Below are 14,184 nucleotides of genomic sequence, written 5' to 3'. Positions count from 1 at the left end.
ATTGCTATGTTCGCTAGTTATGCTTTCTTGTTAAAGTAAAATTCCATTTTATGATGTTCATCAAGTCATCCTATTAAAGTTAGTAAATTTATTACTTTATCCACCTCTTCCTGTATTTCCTTCACAGTGTATTTTTCCAATGTAATAAAAATTTTCAAACACGCAGAAAACTGAAACAGTTGTATAGTGAACACTCATATACCCACTACCTAGATTCTCCAATTAACATTTTGCTCTGTTTACTCTGTCGTCTATCTGTCTCTCTTTTAATCCGTCAATCCATCTTATTTTTTGATGCATTTCAAAGTAAGTTGCAGACGTAAGTACACCTCCTAAACACTTCAGAATGAACATCATTAACTGGAGTTCAATATTTGTTTAGGATTCTTTTTTATTTTTGAGGTAAAATTGTATGCAGTGAAATGGACAACTTAAGTGTACTATTCCATGAATTTTGAATAATACATAAACCTGTGTAACCTAAATCCCTCTTAAAATCCAGAACATCACCTTTGTTGCAGAAAGCTCCTTCATGCTCCTTCCTATCAATCCTCACCACGCCCCAGAAGTTCTGATTTTTTTCCACGGTAGATTAATTGTGCCTGTTCTAGAACTTCAAATAAATGGAATATATATTGTGTACTCTTGTACACACTATATGTTTTTGAGATTCATCCGTATAGTTGCATATATCAGTAGTTTGTTCTTTTTTTTTTTTATTTATTTTTATTTTTTTTGTGAGGAAGATCAGCCCTGAGCTAACATCTGCCAATCCTCCTCTTTTTGCTGAGAAAGACTGGCCCTGGGCTAACATCCATGTCTTCCTCCACTTTATATGGAACGCCTGCCACAGCGTGGCCTGACAAGTGGTACATCAGTGGGCTCCCGGGATCCGAACCGGTGAATCCCAGGCCGCCGCAGCAGAGCGCACGCACTTAACCGCTTGCGCCACCGGGCTGGGCCTAGTTGTTTGTTCTTTTTGAATAATACTTAGTAGTACGGTATGAGGTAGACATTTTTTTAAATACGAATTTCCACTTGTTGTAGCACCGTTTGGTTGCATTTTTTCTGTAAGATGGCTTTAGTGTCTTTGTCAAAAATCAAATGGGTATAAATGTGGATTTATTTTTGAGTTTTCTGTTCAATACTTAGTAGTAGGTGTGAAGTAAGCACTTTTTTCCCTCATACTAATTTCCAGTTGTTGCAGCACCATTTGTTGAAAGGAGTTTTGCTTTCCCTTTGGATTGCTTTGCTGCTTTTATTAAAAATCAAATAACCATATAAATGTGGGTTTATTTCTGGGCTTTCTAATGAATTTTGTTGATATATTTGTCAGTCTTTATGCTAGTACCATACCATATTGTCTTGATTACTATGACTTTACAGTAAGTCTTAAAGTCACGTAGTATAAGTCCTCCAATTTTGTTCTTTTTCAAGATTATGCTCTAGATTCTAGATTCTTTGCATTTCCACTTAAGTGATAGAATCTGCTTGTTGCCTTCTACAGTGAAGCCCCTGCAGTTTTGATTAGGATTGTTTTGAATCTACAGATAATTTTGGGGAGAATTAATATCCTAACGATATTGAGCCTTCAAAGTGAACATGGCTTATTTCACTATTTAGATTTTCTTCAATGTTTCTCAGCAATGTTTTATAGTTTTCACTGCTACATTGAATTTTTAGTGGATTTTAAAACTGTATAATTCTTTTTTTCTTTCTCCTTCCTATAGGCTCTGGATCAGTATCACTATATGAGGTAGAAAGATGTCAACAACTATCGGCTACAAGTAAGACCATGTTTCATTTTTGAAATATGGGTATAATAGTGAACATAGTAAGGTCTCTCCTTACCCTTATTAACTAATTCATTCCTACCTAATATTGAGAGCAGGTATCCATTAGGACAAAAATATATCTATATTCACCTTTTATTCCTCTACCTTATCCTAACTGGCATAAAATAGAATCCAGAAAGATTTATGTTTTTATGTTGAATATATATCTTAAGTCATGTATCTATAAGGTTTGTAAAACATATTCTACTATATAACAGTGCAGCGGGGCTTATTTTTAGTTTGAGAGTGTAAAATATTTATATGACATTAATTTTAATTGGTTCACACTATGCAATTAGCAGTGTGTCCATAAAAGAACTCCTTACAGTACGCCCCAAAACTCTGATGTTAGCAATGATAGTAGATCTATTAGATGCCCTTCTTCTGTTACTTCAACTAAGATAAAAACATTTAAGAGAAAAGAAATTTTAAACACCAGTCTATTAGATAAACTTTGGTAATATACTATTATAAAAATATGAGTTTTTCATTATTGGAGAAAGGACATATAACTATGAAATGGGGGAAGGCTAGAAGAAGGAAGCTTGTAGTTTTGTACTGGAATTGAAGGTATCGTTATGTGCTCATGTTTTTATAGATAGATACAGAAGTAGATATAGATGTGTGTTTGTATATATGTATTCACTCAAGTACATATTCATATATGTACAGGTGCATGTGTCTACAAGTATGAACTGAGTGCATAGGTTCCCTAGCTCTCAGTGAAAGAGCATAGAAACAATGGTACCCAGTAGCACTGAGCACACTTAGTGCACAGATCTTGGTTTATAAATAATATTCCCACTTAAAAGGAATCAGGCTCCTTGGAGAAATAGCAGATTCCAGGATTGGGAGAGGAGAATTACAAGATGAGTCTGGAACATCTTGTGCCAGAAAATAAAGAAGTCTCAGTTAATGATGGAACATATCAAATCTGGTACAATTTGAGCATCAAAATAAAAAATACTAATGATGGAATAGAACTGATTGAATAAAGTAGGACTCAGGTGGTCTATGTGGATAGTGAATAAAAGAACAAAAGAAACAAATAAATGGGGCTGGCCCCATGGCTTAGCGGTTAAGTGCGTGCACTCTGCTGCTGGCGGCCCGGGTTCAGATCCCGGGCGTGCACTGACGCACTGCTTCTCCGGCCATGCTGAGGCCGCATCCCACATACAGCAACTGGAAGGATGTGCAGCTGTGACATACAACTATCTACGGGGCAAAAGATAGTTGGGGGGGAAAAAATAAATAAAATTATTAAAAAAAAAAAAAAAGAAACAAATAAATGACGTTGAGTGGAAAGCTCTTACTTAAAATAGAATAGCAACTAATAAATGTAAAAGGAATGATAAAGTTAGGGAAAAAATCACCATTCTGCCATCATGATAGTAATAATTGATTTAGTTGTGAATCATCAATAGGTCTTAAACTAGTGGGATCCTAAATGTTTAATAAAGACTGGGATATTTATATTTTCCCAAGTACTTTATTATTATTTATAAAGGGGAAAATAGTAAGTTTATAGTAGAGAAACTTGTTGAACACCACCTTAACCAGCTGAATGAAGTTAACATCCCCAGGAATGAAAACACTACTTCATATGCCTCTTGATGCGATGCACTGAGAAGGCCACAATATCACTTATATAGTAATTTTCCTGCCAAAATCTGTATTTGATCACGAGAAAAACCAGACGCCCAAATAAATGGCCTCTACTCCTCAAATATATCAATGTCATGAAAGACAAAGAAAAGCTGACGAACCATTCTACATTAAAGGAATCCAAAGAGACAGGAAAAATAAATGCAATGTGTGCTTCAGGATTGGATTCTGGCCCCAAAAATAAAATGCTGAATAAGAACATGATGGGGACAATTGGAGAAATCTGAATAATGTCTTTTGATTTAGTGATAATATTACATCAATATTAAATGTTCTGATGTTGAAAATTGCACTTTAATATGTCAATGAAATTTCTTATTCTTATGCAATACACACTGAAGTATTTAGGGGTCAAGGGGCATGAGATCTGGAAATAATTCTCAAGTGATTCATATATATGTGTCTATATATGGAGAGAGAGAGAAAAACACGATAAATCAAATGTGGCAAAATGTTAACAAGGTTGACAATTAATACAACTTTCATTAGATTTTATTGTACGTATTTGGTTCAGAGGGATTCATATCATTAATATACTTATTATTCTTATAGATTATTCTAACTTAATCTGAAAATTCTTTATAGTACTTACAGATCATCAGTATTTGGAGAAAACTCCAGTGTGTGCCATTTTGAAACAAAAAGCTCCTCAGCAATATCGCATCCGAGCAAAATTGAGGTCATACAAGCCCAGAAGACTTTTCCAGTCTGTTAAACTTCACTGTCCTAAGTGTCGTTCACTGTGAGTATCCCCATAACAAAACAGAAGTTTTCTTTCCATAATGTTGGTGTACACACATTTTCACATATACCAGATTAAGTCCTAGCAATGAGCAAATTGTGATTTTATATATTGTATTTCGAAAGAATGGTAATGTTTTTAAGAGAAAATAACTAAAATCTTAGCAAGTAAATCATCTGGTATTTCTTATAATAATAAATAAAAGTAGGTGCTCTTTTCAGTTCAATTTAGTAGCTCTCATAAATGCAAACAAATAATAAACTATGAAGCTATTTGGGGAGAATTTCTCATTTGTCACAAAAAAATCTTAAAAGCAAGCCATTGTTAATTAAAATTCTTAAATAAAAAATTCTGCTTAGTCAAAATTTCTATTTGAGTGATATAGAAAGCCTTGGAACTATTTCTGTCCTGTTTAATAACTATAATATAATAAATACAATTTAAATATTTTTTAGTAATTGAGAATTTCTCAGTGCCTCCAAGTCTTTATTCCAAACATCAATTACATAAATATACAAATAAATTTATAAGACATTAGAATGAATATACACTTAGTAGATGGAGACATATTCTGAAAGTTAGTTTTAATCCCTCTTTCTCTTTTTTATGCAATTTGACTTTGTTCCCTCTAAACATATAATGTGTAAATATATATACATCTCTATTATATTTGTGGTGTGTATATTGTTTTGTGTGTGCTTCTGTGTACACTAATACACACATATTTTCCCCTCAAAAATCTAAGTGTAATACTGTTTGTGGAGATTTTGATCATCAGATCTTGTTAAATAAAATGGGGGACTGTCTTCTACCCATTTGAGCTTAAAATGATAGTTGGAATTAAAATATAAATACAGATTTTAGATAATTCTTGAAGTACTATCAAATTATATAAAATCATATAGCTTTTCCAAACAAAACCACTCTCTATGATCATTTTTGGAGCAAATAAGGAAATCATCTCAGAAAGATTGAGAGGTGTTACGTAGCTGGTTGGTGACAGAACCGGGACAAGGACATAGACCTTTTGATTCCCGATCATGCCATTTCCTCTGTATCATACTTTACCATGTGACTTTTTAAAATTATTATTCTAGATTAAAAGGAAGCAAAAGGAATATTGGGGGCCAGCCCAGTGGCATAGTGGTTAAGTTGGTGCACTCTGCTTCGGTGGCCCGAGGTTTACGGGTTTGGATCCCAGGCACAGACCTGTGCACTGCTTATCAAGCCATGCGGTGGTGGGTGTCCCCCATATAAAGGAGAGGAATATGGTCACGGATATTAGCCCAGGACCAATCTTCCTCAATAAAAAGAGGAGGGTTGGCAACAAATGTTAGCTCAGGGCTAATCTTCCTCACCAAAAAAAAAAGGAATATTCGTTTGTAAAATAGGTGCCTTATGAAAGTGAGATTACTTAGGTGGTAAGTGGATATTTAACTAGAGGGAAGAAAGGGGGCTGCTGCATTTTTTTCTCCCACTAGGAAGTTTAGCACTCCCTTACAGAGGTGAACAAATTGGTGCTAGAAATAATCGTAAGTAACCTTGGTATCACAAAACCAGGCAAGGAAATTGCTGGTGGTTAATGTTATGGTATGGATCTACTTAGCCATGAAATATCATCAAATATATTTCTATTGAATGAGTCAATCTGCATAGTAAATTATCTCCATATTTTAAAATAAGTAGTTGGCTCATCAGCATATAAGCCAATTTTTTTTAATTGGATAATTTGTTAAATTTGAATTTCCAAGTTTACACCAAATGTGTTATTTCATTGTCAATTTTAGGCAAGAAGTACCACATGAGGGTGATTTGGATATAATTTTGCAAGAGGGTGCAACTAAAACCCCAGATACCAAATTACAAAACACATCATTATATGATTCGAAAATCTGGACCACTGAAGATCAAGGAGAACGAAAAGTAGCTGTTCATTTTGTGAAAAATAATGGTATTCTCCCACTTTCACATGACTGTCTAATTTTGATAGAAGGTAAGATATTTAAGTTACTGTTTTATTAGAATACAGCTTTTGCTTATGTCTTTCTCTGATTATTGTTAAATATGTTTTAGGGACAACCTAGGACATATAAAGTCAAAATATTGTTAAATTTCATAAAATGGAATATATTATATAACAATTAAATATATACATGCACACATATTTATAAATTTATCTGAATGACATTTTGAAATTATACGTTAAACTCAAGTGTTTGCATTTGTCCATCTTGTTGGATTTCTGCGTGTAATCTTAATCAGATCCAAGTTGATTGTCGAGCTGAGTGCTTGTTATGTACAATTGCTATCATCTTGGCCTCTGGATGTCACTGTTGTTTCATAAAAATAGAATAAGTCATCTATTGATATCTAAATCAAGGAAGGGACCCTTGAAACAGGTAAAGATAACTTGACATGTTTTAAAAGAATGAAACTTTGATTCCTTTTTATTTTTGCATTTCCTTTCCACTGTTGTCTTATTTTTATCTAATATTTATCTAATATTCATACCACATATTTTTCCCATCCCAGATTTAAAGTTTCATTGTTTTCCTTGAGACTTTTCTTCCTTAATAATATTCCATAATAAAAGGAAAACATCATCTTTAATTTGCATTAGAGAAATATTTAGTTTCATTTTATAAATGAACTGACTTTTAGTACAAAGATTTTTATTACTGACATTTTTCTATTTATAAAAGTAATACATAATCATTTTAGAAAATATGTATTTATATATGAATACACATGTATATACACATTGGTATCATTTTCATGAACACCTCTTGTTTTAGTACGTTTTAGGGTACTAGAAACTATTTTGATTAATTTCTGTGTATTAATTCATTTAGTCATCATCATAATTCTATGCAGTTGGTACTATTATAAGCTGTTTTTTATACAGGAAAAAACTGAACCACAGAACTTAAATGTCTTTCCCAATACAGATAATTGATTAATTTCTAGAGTTCTGAAAAAGTCAAATTTGTCAGTTTTTGGCAATGTTCTTTTTGCTTTTTTGGAGAAGTGTATTTTTGGATGTCCTTACTCTGCCAAAAGTGCTTCCCCCTCACAATTGAATTTTAACATTACAAATTTTACACAAGTTTTAGGAAATACACAGAACTGTTTTTATAAATCAGAGTCTCTTTCTCTGGAGAGGAAGAATTATCAATCTAAGTGAAAAGTACACAGAAAAGGTACAAGTCGGTTTGAGTTATCATAGATAATCTTGCCTTCTAATAATGGTACACCATTGGGAATACTATATCTTCTCAGCCAACATAATGGTTTTCATGCCCACCCTGTGATAGAATTAGGGAAAGTGTGATGATTTTCCCAGGAAGAGTGAACAAACACTATACATGAATTCATATTGCATGAACTATTTATATCTCTATTTAAATTTAATGTTGATCTGAAAGTTTAAAAGATTTATTTCAAACTCAAGGCTGAAATGTGCCTACACATTAGTAGTGTATAGGAAATTTAATAATGAGAATCCTGTCATCCTTTGGCTCTCAGTTTTTCTCTCTTGTGAGTATTTGAACCAAAGTGTTCCTGGCATGAAGAGCAATTTGTATAAATTTAAGAAGATGGTTAAAATTTCAGAAGCCTTATATTTTGCTCAAATCTCAGCATTTTTGCGCAGTGGTTTCTTTAATCAGTGTATAGGATCCTAAGTTTACAAATTATTGTTTTTCACAATAAATGTATCAGTGTATTAAACATCTAAATTCATGGCGTTCATTGTCTTTTTCTGTCAGCCCCCTTAATCTTTTACTATACCTCATGTGTTATTAGGTACTCCATTTTGCCTACATTATATTTGTGCTACTTGAAGGGTTTGTTTATTCTCTTTTAATAGGAGGTACACTCAGTGAAATCTGCAAACTCGCAAGCAAGTTTCATAGTGTAATTCCTGTGAAGTCTGGCCACGAAGACCTGGAACTCCTTGACCTTTCAGCACCATTCCTTATACAAGGAAAAATACATCACTATGGGTATGTTTTCAATTCTGGAAATTTCTAGAATTAAAAACTCTTTCAGAGTAATTTTTATTTCTATTAGTTTATCTCACTAGTTACTATATATTCCATAGATATTTATTGAGTACCAATTTATATGTACTAGATTTTTCTGGTATATATTTATTCTTTTGATAGCATACATGTTGAGTACCTACAGTGTGCTGGGTAGAAGGCTTCCCAAGAGGCTAATATTCATTTGTTTTCTTTCACAAAGATTTAGCTACTAGTTACACAGAAAGGTTCAGAGCTGTATCCTAGTAAAAGTTTAGTGATTGAATTCCAGAATTTGTGTGCCGCAAAGTTACAAATTAGTTGCCGCTAAGAAATTGGAAGATAGCAGGATACATTTGGAGCTAGAAACAGACTTGCCTTTCAAGAAACTTCTAGTCTCTCTTGTACCTTTTTAACTCTGTGGTTTATTTTGTTTCACAGATTTTTAAAATATTAATATAGTCACATTTACCAAAATGTTTGTCAAAACCTTAAAGGTTTTACTTACTTTACTTAGATTTCTGGATCTGATGCTTTTTTAATAGAATTTGAACTAATGCTTCAGTTTCTTTAACAGTTACACATCTTTTAAGGTTTTCTATTTCTTCTTGAATCTATTATATTAATGAAATTTTTCTAGAAAAATACTCATTTATTTTTTAAATTTATTGACATAGAATTGTTCATAGTACTTTTTGATGATTTTTAAATCTCAAAATCCACTTAATATTATTTGCACCTTTTTTCTTGACCTTTTTTGCCAAAGCAACTAGCTTTTTGTTGATGCTATTATTTTACTCTTGTTCTTATCTTTATTTTCTTCCTTTATTTTCTTTAAGTTTCCTTGGTATTTCTTTTTCAAATATTTTTAATTGAATGCTTACTTTACTCAATTCATTAATTTTTAACACTTTTTAAAATATTTATATTTAAGTCTCTAATTTTCCCCCTGAGGAAACAGCCATAGCTTTAACCCAAGATTTGATATGTAGTGTGTTTCTTGCCCCTTCTAAATGTTTCATAATTCCCATCATGATTTCTTCTTTAGCCTATGTATTATTTAGCTGTGTATTTTTAAATTTTCACACAGGTATCTTAGTGCTATGTTTTTGTTTGTATTTTAGTTAGATTACTTTTTAACCAAATAGTGTGATGCATTTCCTAATGATTCTTTGAGATTTATTTTGCTTTGTTTTATCCTAGAATATATTCATTCAGATTTTGTATATATTGCGTAGATGTTAAAAAGAATGTGTATTCTTTAATAGTTGTGTTTAGTAATAGTGTTTAGTTATGTCCGTTAGACAGGCTTGTTAATCATATTCAAAACTTCTTTTTCCTTTATAATTTTGTCTATTTAATTACTTCTTAGAGAGTATGCTTAATGTCCTCTCTGATTGTGGGTTTGTGACCTTTTATTCTGTCGATGTTTGCTTTATATATTTTCAGGCCCTTTTGCTGGTTCATTCAGGTTCAGTGTTTCCTTTTCCTGGTGAATTAATTGTTCTGTATATCCAGATGCAATCATCTCTAATCATGATTTTTTACCTTAACATTTTTTTTTTCCTCAAATTTTTATTACTCTATAAGGGGGTTTTTTTGGTTGGTAATTGCTTGATATCTTATTCTCATCCCTCATTTCTTTGTTGTTATATTTTAGTAGGTCTCATAAATAAATACTTAGGACTAGATTTTATTTGTTTCTTAATAGATGAGTTTAAAATATGTTAATTACTTATATATCTAGGTTTTATTTCTAAATTTTATGTTGTTTTTCACTTATACTATTACTGTTTCCCTCTCCCCCCTCCTTTTTTGTTATTATTTTGCTTATTTTTTCCTCCAGTCTTCTTTGGATTGTTTTTTAAAAATGTTCTTAATTTTCTCCTTTTCCTCTTCTACTGCTTTGGAAGTAATGAATTCTCTATTTAATTTTTACTCATTACTCTTAATTTTTAATTTTGGTACTTAATTTTTAATTTGTGTTCTTGCTTTATCAATGTCTAAAGTTAATATCACAGCGTTTTTTTTAAGGCAGTAATACTCCTTTATTCAATCACCTTTTTTTGATAAAGAAAAATCTTCTTTGTATGTGAAGGATGGTAGGGGATAACATTTCATACAGTTACCTTCTATTTTTCCCTAGATTGCAAATGAAAAGGAGTCTGCATGAACCTTTTAAATGTTGATTTTATATTTTTATTCAAGCATATTTTCTTATCAACATCTAAACATTATGATGATATATAATAAAAAATAAATTACTTGTACTTAAAATATCTTTGTATATAAGTAAAGCAAAATACCATACTAAATAATGTACAATTTTAGTATATTATGTGGTTTTAGATTGATTTTATATTACAAAGGAGAACTATAGTATTAGGCATCATAAACTGTGAACCTCTAAATACTGAATATATTACCTAAAATCTTGTTAGTACTGACTTCTTTAGTCAGAATAATTTTTTCCTATTGGTATATTTAATTAAGACCTTGGCTGTTATATATATTGTTCACAGAAACATAAAATGAAAGAGTCCTTAGAGATTGTCTCTTTAAACTTTTTCCTTTTACCAAATAAGGAAAGTAACCAAATTAATTAACAATCTGGACCTGGAACCTCTCTCTTATTCTCAATTTAGTTTATTCTGAACCATATTACCTTTTTGATTGTTTCTATTATATAAAGCTTGTTTTTTGTATAATTCTGTAATATGCACATTACAACATAGGAGGTGTATTACTCTTTTGTTTAATAATTGACTTTTTTCTGTGTGTGTGTGTGAGGAAGATTAGCCCTAAGCTAACATCTGTTGCCAATCCTCCTCCTTTTGCTAAGGAGGACTGGCCCTGGGCTAACATCCGTGCCCATCTTCATCTACTTTATATGGGACCCCTCCAAAGCATGGCTTGATAAGCAGCTCGTCAGTCTGCGCCCAGGATCCGAACCCATGAACCCTGGGCCACTGAAGCGGAATGCACGAACTTAACCACTACGCCACTGGGCCAGCCCCAGTAATTTACTTTTTAAACTGTGCATGCTTAAACGGCAAAATAAGTTATAATAATTAAATGGGTTATAATAATTAATTATAATAGATTATTTTTAAATGTTTATGGTTTTTTTCTTTTATTAATTTCAGATGTAAACAGTGCTCTAGTTTGAAACCGATACAAAATCTAAATTCCCTGGTTGATAAAACATCATGGATTCCTTCTTCTGTGGCAGAAGGTTAGCTGGATTTCTATGTTCTGCAATTTTAATTGTCTTTGTATGAGGTGATCTCACTCATTATATTTCAATATTTGTGGATATATATAGTAAAACCAGAGCAAAGGCTGAGCTCAAGTTTAATTTTCCTCAAACAAAACCATTGACAATGATTGTAATAAAAGTATAAGTGTGTAAAATATTTGAAAACTTAAAGCATATGCTAGTATCTTTTAATCATTTGTTTTACTATTAATCATTAATCATAAATACAACTTCTGAAAAAATCTCTCCAGTTCATAGTATCTTGAGATTGAAAAGGGTTTTAGAGATAGCTATTGCAACTTTTTACCCAGTACAAGTCTTTAGCTGGAACAAGAATACTTTTATATCATGTTCCTAACTGTTGTCATCCAGCCTTGGCTTAAAATTCTTTCAGTGGCAAGGGACTCATTACATTGCAAGGCAACATATTCCCTTAATTTCTAGGCAATTCTTAATAGTGATGCAAGATCTGCCTACCTATAATTTTAACATGTGCCACAGTCTGTGTACTAGAATTAGTGTATACCTCTACCCTCTTGTGTAAGATCAACAGACTTTGTACATTTGAAAATATCTGTGAAGCCTTCATTGAATCTATTCTCCAAGCAGGCACCCTCACTTCCTTTGGTACTTTCCCACATTCTTTGCTATTTTATTTCTCCTGCTTAGGAAACACACCACTTTACCAATGCTTTTCTCAAAGTTTGGCATTCAAAGCTGGAAATAGGGCTGCAGATGTTGGCCAATTCAGAATATGAAGAAACCTTTATTGCCCTAAAATTGTACTCTCTGCTTCTATTAGCCTGAAAATTTCATTGTATAAATATTTATTTGTATACATGGTTTTGTTTCCTTTCTCTTTTAATTTGGCTATATGATACTCCTCTCTCGTATTTTTTTTGTGGTCCAGTGCAATTCCAGATTACTTTCACATGAGATTCTTGCTATCAAGCTTGGTCTCCCCATTTCTTAATGTAATTCTTTGTTTGTGTGGTCCCTCAGGGTAGGTTTTATGTTCATCTTTCTTGGTTTTAGCTCACAGTTTTAACCTAGTGAGACCTTTTGAATCTTAAAAATCAGTTCCTCTGTAGTAACAATTTCTGTCATGTCTGTATGCCCTAATTCAGTTCTATATGTCCTAATTTAGTCTTCTTACTTGCCCCCTTAATTAGTCCTATTTAAATATGGATTTCACAAATGGAAGACAATATTCTCTCCTATAAACATATCTTCCATTTCCAAACACGAAGTAAGATGTTCATTTTAACCTATAAATTTTCATATGATTTAATATATCTTTAATTTCTTCCTTTTTCCTCATCTTACCAGATTATGAAATCCCAGATTCTAACATTTTTGTCTAAACAAAAATATTTTTGTCTAACCAAATGATTTCTCCTAAAAAATGAGTGATCTAAGAGGAGAGACATGTTCCAAATCATAAATATTGAACTGCATTCTATTCTTTTAGAACTGGTATTTTAATTTTATCTTTCACAAGGCTAACATGCAATGAATTGCATTTCATGAATCAGTTTTTAAGTTTTCTTTCAAGATCAACTCGTTTTAAAGATAATTATATTAATATTTAATCAAAAAAAGATACTATTGCTCATGAGTCATTGTCCCTGTATAGGTATAGTGTAATGTTTCAAAATGAACCTGCTAAAATGAGCTTAATATTGGAAAACAAAAAGGCATATGTGTACGTTTTTCTTTCTCTCAAGTTATTTTAGTAAACAAAATTAACAGATACATACTATCATAAAACAATTTTTACTTTACTTTGATTATTAGGAATGGAAGATTCATATGGTTTGATCTTTTTTTCCTTCACTAGTACTGGGTATTGTACCCCTCCAACATGTGTTTGTGATGACATTTACTCTTGACGATGGAACAGGAGTATTGGAAGCTTATCTCATAGATTCTGTAAGTAACAAAGGTAGTGAAGATATTTCTAACTAAAAAATAATACTTTTTGAATTTTAATGTATTCATTCATGCCTACTTTATTACTGAGAAGATTTAAGGCAATTTAGAAGAATAAATAAAATACAAGTACATAAATCACGTGTGTATTTAGAGGGAATGAAATTACTTTGATAGGGAGATAGTTATGTTGTGTGAAGCTAGGAAACAGTCCACGAGACTGCCCTCATTTCTGACAACAATTCCAAGTTTGATGGTTCCCAAGACCATGCGCACTTCTGATACCAGTCACAAGTTTAGAGGTCCCCAAGACCACTCTTACTTTTGATAATTCAGACTCAGAGAACTTACTGAAAGCTATTATAACTCACTGTTATGGTTTATTACAGCTGAAAGATACAGATTAAAATCATCCAAGGGTAGAGGTGCGTAGGGTAGAGTCCAGGAAAGTTTCAACATGGAGTTTCTGTTTGTCCTCTTCTGGTAGAGTAGTAGACAGTGTTACTTTCCTGGCAATGATGTATAACAGTACACATGGAGTATTGCCAACCTGGGAAGCTCAACCAAGTCTTAGTGTCCAGAGTTTTTATTGGAGCTACATCATGTAGTCATGGTTGACTGCCCGTGTGACTGATCTCAGTCTTCAGCCCTCCATATGTCAAGCTAATACCACGTGCCCAAACTCCCCACCCTAAATCACATTGTTAGACTATCCAGTGTGACCCAAGG

At 32.3% G+C, this 14,184-nt stretch overlaps 1 protein-coding gene across 4 annotated transcripts in view; it reads left to right on the top strand.

The window, feature by feature from the left end:
- POT1 (protection of telomeres 1) overlaps nucleotides 1–14,184 on the top strand; it is a 90,252-nt gene that overhangs the window by 72,048 nt on the left and 4,020 nt on the right. For all 4 annotated transcript variants that reach the window (XM_058529267.1, XM_058529294.1, XM_058529276.1 and 1 more), the window contains exons 13-18: nucleotides 1,731–1,787; nucleotides 4,086–4,242; nucleotides 6,030–6,235; nucleotides 8,111–8,246; nucleotides 11,411–11,499; nucleotides 13,364–13,455. In XM_058529267.1, coding sequence (XP_058385250.1) covers nucleotides 1,731–1,787; nucleotides 4,086–4,242; nucleotides 6,030–6,235; nucleotides 8,111–8,246; nucleotides 11,411–11,499; nucleotides 13,364–13,455 — 737 coding nt within the window. The remainder of the gene's footprint in view (nucleotides 1–1,730; nucleotides 1,788–4,085; nucleotides 4,243–6,029; nucleotides 6,236–8,110; nucleotides 8,247–11,410; nucleotides 11,500–13,363; nucleotides 13,456–14,184) is intronic.

This window comes from Diceros bicornis, chromosome 3 (assembly GCF_020826845.1).
Source record: "Diceros bicornis minor isolate mBicDic1 chromosome 3, mDicBic1.mat.cur, whole genome shotgun sequence".
In the NCBI taxonomy this organism is placed as follows: Eukaryota; Metazoa; Chordata; class Mammalia; order Perissodactyla; family Rhinocerotidae; genus Diceros; species Diceros bicornis.
The sequence above is the reverse complement of the archived record's forward strand: the minus strand, read 5'-3'. Positions and strand labels throughout refer to the sequence as shown.